This window comes from Fopius arisanus, unplaced genomic scaffold, assembly GCF_000806365.1.
Source record: "Fopius arisanus strain USDA-PBARC FA_bdor unplaced genomic scaffold, ASM80636v1 scaffold00064, whole genome shotgun sequence".
Taxonomy (NCBI): domain Eukaryota; kingdom Metazoa; phylum Arthropoda; class Insecta; order Hymenoptera; family Braconidae; genus Fopius; species Fopius arisanus.
The window spans coordinates 66269-68288 of NW_011887803.1; the positions used below are offsets into that span (position 1 = coordinate 66269).

Consider the following 2020-nt stretch of genomic DNA (forward strand, 5'->3'; position numbering starts at 1 on the left):
AATGGGCAATCTGGTGATTGAATATTTATGGTTGTGGGGTATCCAATCGATTTTTGTTATTTAATTATGATTCATTCGTTGGAGGCTGGTGAGAATTCAGTGTCGTAAATGCAATTGTTTGATATCGCCAGGGATTAATTTTCGTGGTGGACAGCAATGACAGAGAACGTATTGGAGAGGCACGTGAGGAGTTGATGCGAATGCTGGCTGAGGATGAACTCAGAGATGCTGTACTCCTAATATTCGCTAACAAACAGGTGAATAAAAAAATTAATAACAATCCAATTACTGAAGCGATTGATCCAGGGGAGAATAAATTTTTTTTATGAGTTCATTCGTGTTCGTTTTAATGCGAATAGTATTTCCTAGGGTTTGAAATCGCTGTGAAACATGTGCCAATGATAAACCGATATTTATTATTATTCCAGGATCTGCCAAATGCAATGAACGCAGCAGAGATAACTGATAAATTGGGACTGCACTCGTTACGCAATCGTAATTGGTATATCCAAGCAACGTGTGCCACAAGTGGAGATGGCCTATACGAGGGTCTCGATTGGCTCTCAAATCAGCTTAAGAATGCAAACCGCTAATCCCCACTACGATTAATTAATTGATTCCTACATTTTAAATCGAGATGAGAAAAAAAAATACGTGAAAAAAAGCAAAAAAAAGAAATAAATAATAACACATTATCACGATCATTAAGAAAAATGACAAGAAATCGATGAACTACAGGAAACCTACGTGAATGGCTCACATCCATGGCCCCCCCTCTCTGATGAAGAAAAACGTCGAAGCAATAATTTAGAACAATAATAATCTGAACAACAAAAACAGGAAAAGTCTGCCATCGAGACAAATCTCCTGGGCCAATTTTTTTTTCAATGCATTAATCGTTTCGTATCTCGGGGAGTTGTAGTTTTAGGGCAGAATTTTATGGGACTTTTTTGTTGGCGAGGAAATTTTCGATGAAAAAGATATCTTGTGATTTTTCCCTTGGGCCAATCTTGGGTGAGATAATTTCATCGAAAAATGGATGAACGTTTTTCTTGAGATAAATTTAGAAGAGACTTTTTTTTTCATCAAGATTATTTTTGAGAGTGGGGGGAGGGGAGGTCAAGTGACACCTGGGGAACCTGGGGAAATTAGGGAAAGTAATGTGAGAAAAATTCCAGATGATAGCGTAAAATTTTGGGTTTGATAAATAAAAAAAAATGGAGAATTATTGGGAAATCTTGAGATCACTGAGCGGCACTTGTGGTTGATGTGGCTGACTCTTAGGATCCGCAATGATTATTTTATAATTTTGTTCTTATTTCTCTGCAGTAATTTAACGAAAGAAAACTGAAAACAAATTACAAAAAAAAAGAGCATTGTCCATTAAATCTTATAATTATTAATTATTATTAATTATTGTATTATTATTAGCATTATAGTTACAACTTTTTACACATGAATTTAATGATTATGCCACTTGGAGTGGATGAGAATAACTGAGTTATACACTAGCCTATTTGTCCATCTGTGAATCGCATGTGACGTTAACAATCCTATCAATATTATCTCTATCAAATAACTTGAACTCCTGTCATTGGTGTCTCAGGCCATGACTCTGGACATATTCTGCCTTTGAATTCCGTTCGAGTACTGATTCCTCGATTTTCATCGCCGTTCTGTCATCACAGAATTATTACCGATCATTTTTAATTTTCAAGATTTTCACCAATTCCGGAAAAATCCCCGAAGAAATGAGAAGTCATCGGTAATAATTCCTTGATTTCACCTCCAGATCCTCTCGCGACCCTCCAAAAGAAACGATTTCTTTCACTTCAATGTCATAAACTCATCTAAACCTTTTATCAATTTCTGAGTCCCTCCAATGGTCTCGGCGATTACTCCAGAATTCCGTGGACTCTTTTTACTGGTGGATGATAATAATAATTGATTGTCTGGAGGTAATGATTTTTTGTTGTGATTTAAAACAATTTCTTCTTTTGATATTTCGTGACATAAATTC

General features: G+C 35.8%; 1 protein-coding gene and 1 long non-coding RNA gene across 2 annotated transcripts in view; one reads left to right on the top strand and one right to left on the bottom strand.

The window, feature by feature from the left end:
* The window catches only part of LOC105269005 (ADP-ribosylation factor 1), a gene marked incomplete in the record, with an annotated part of 3613 nt that extends 2210 nt beyond the window's left edge, over positions 1-1403 (top strand). Inside the window, 2 exon segments of the mRNA XM_011308960.1 lie at positions 132-257; positions 429-1403. Coding sequence (XP_011307262.1) covers positions 132-257; positions 429-593 — 291 coding nt within the window.
* The window catches only part of LOC105269004 (uncharacterized), a 10335-nt gene continuing 9221 nt past the window's right edge, over positions 907-2020 (bottom strand). The window contains exon 2 of the long non-coding RNA XR_892394.1: positions 907-1837. This is a non-coding gene — a long non-coding RNA (uncharacterized lncRNA). The remainder of the gene's footprint in view (positions 1838-2020) is intronic.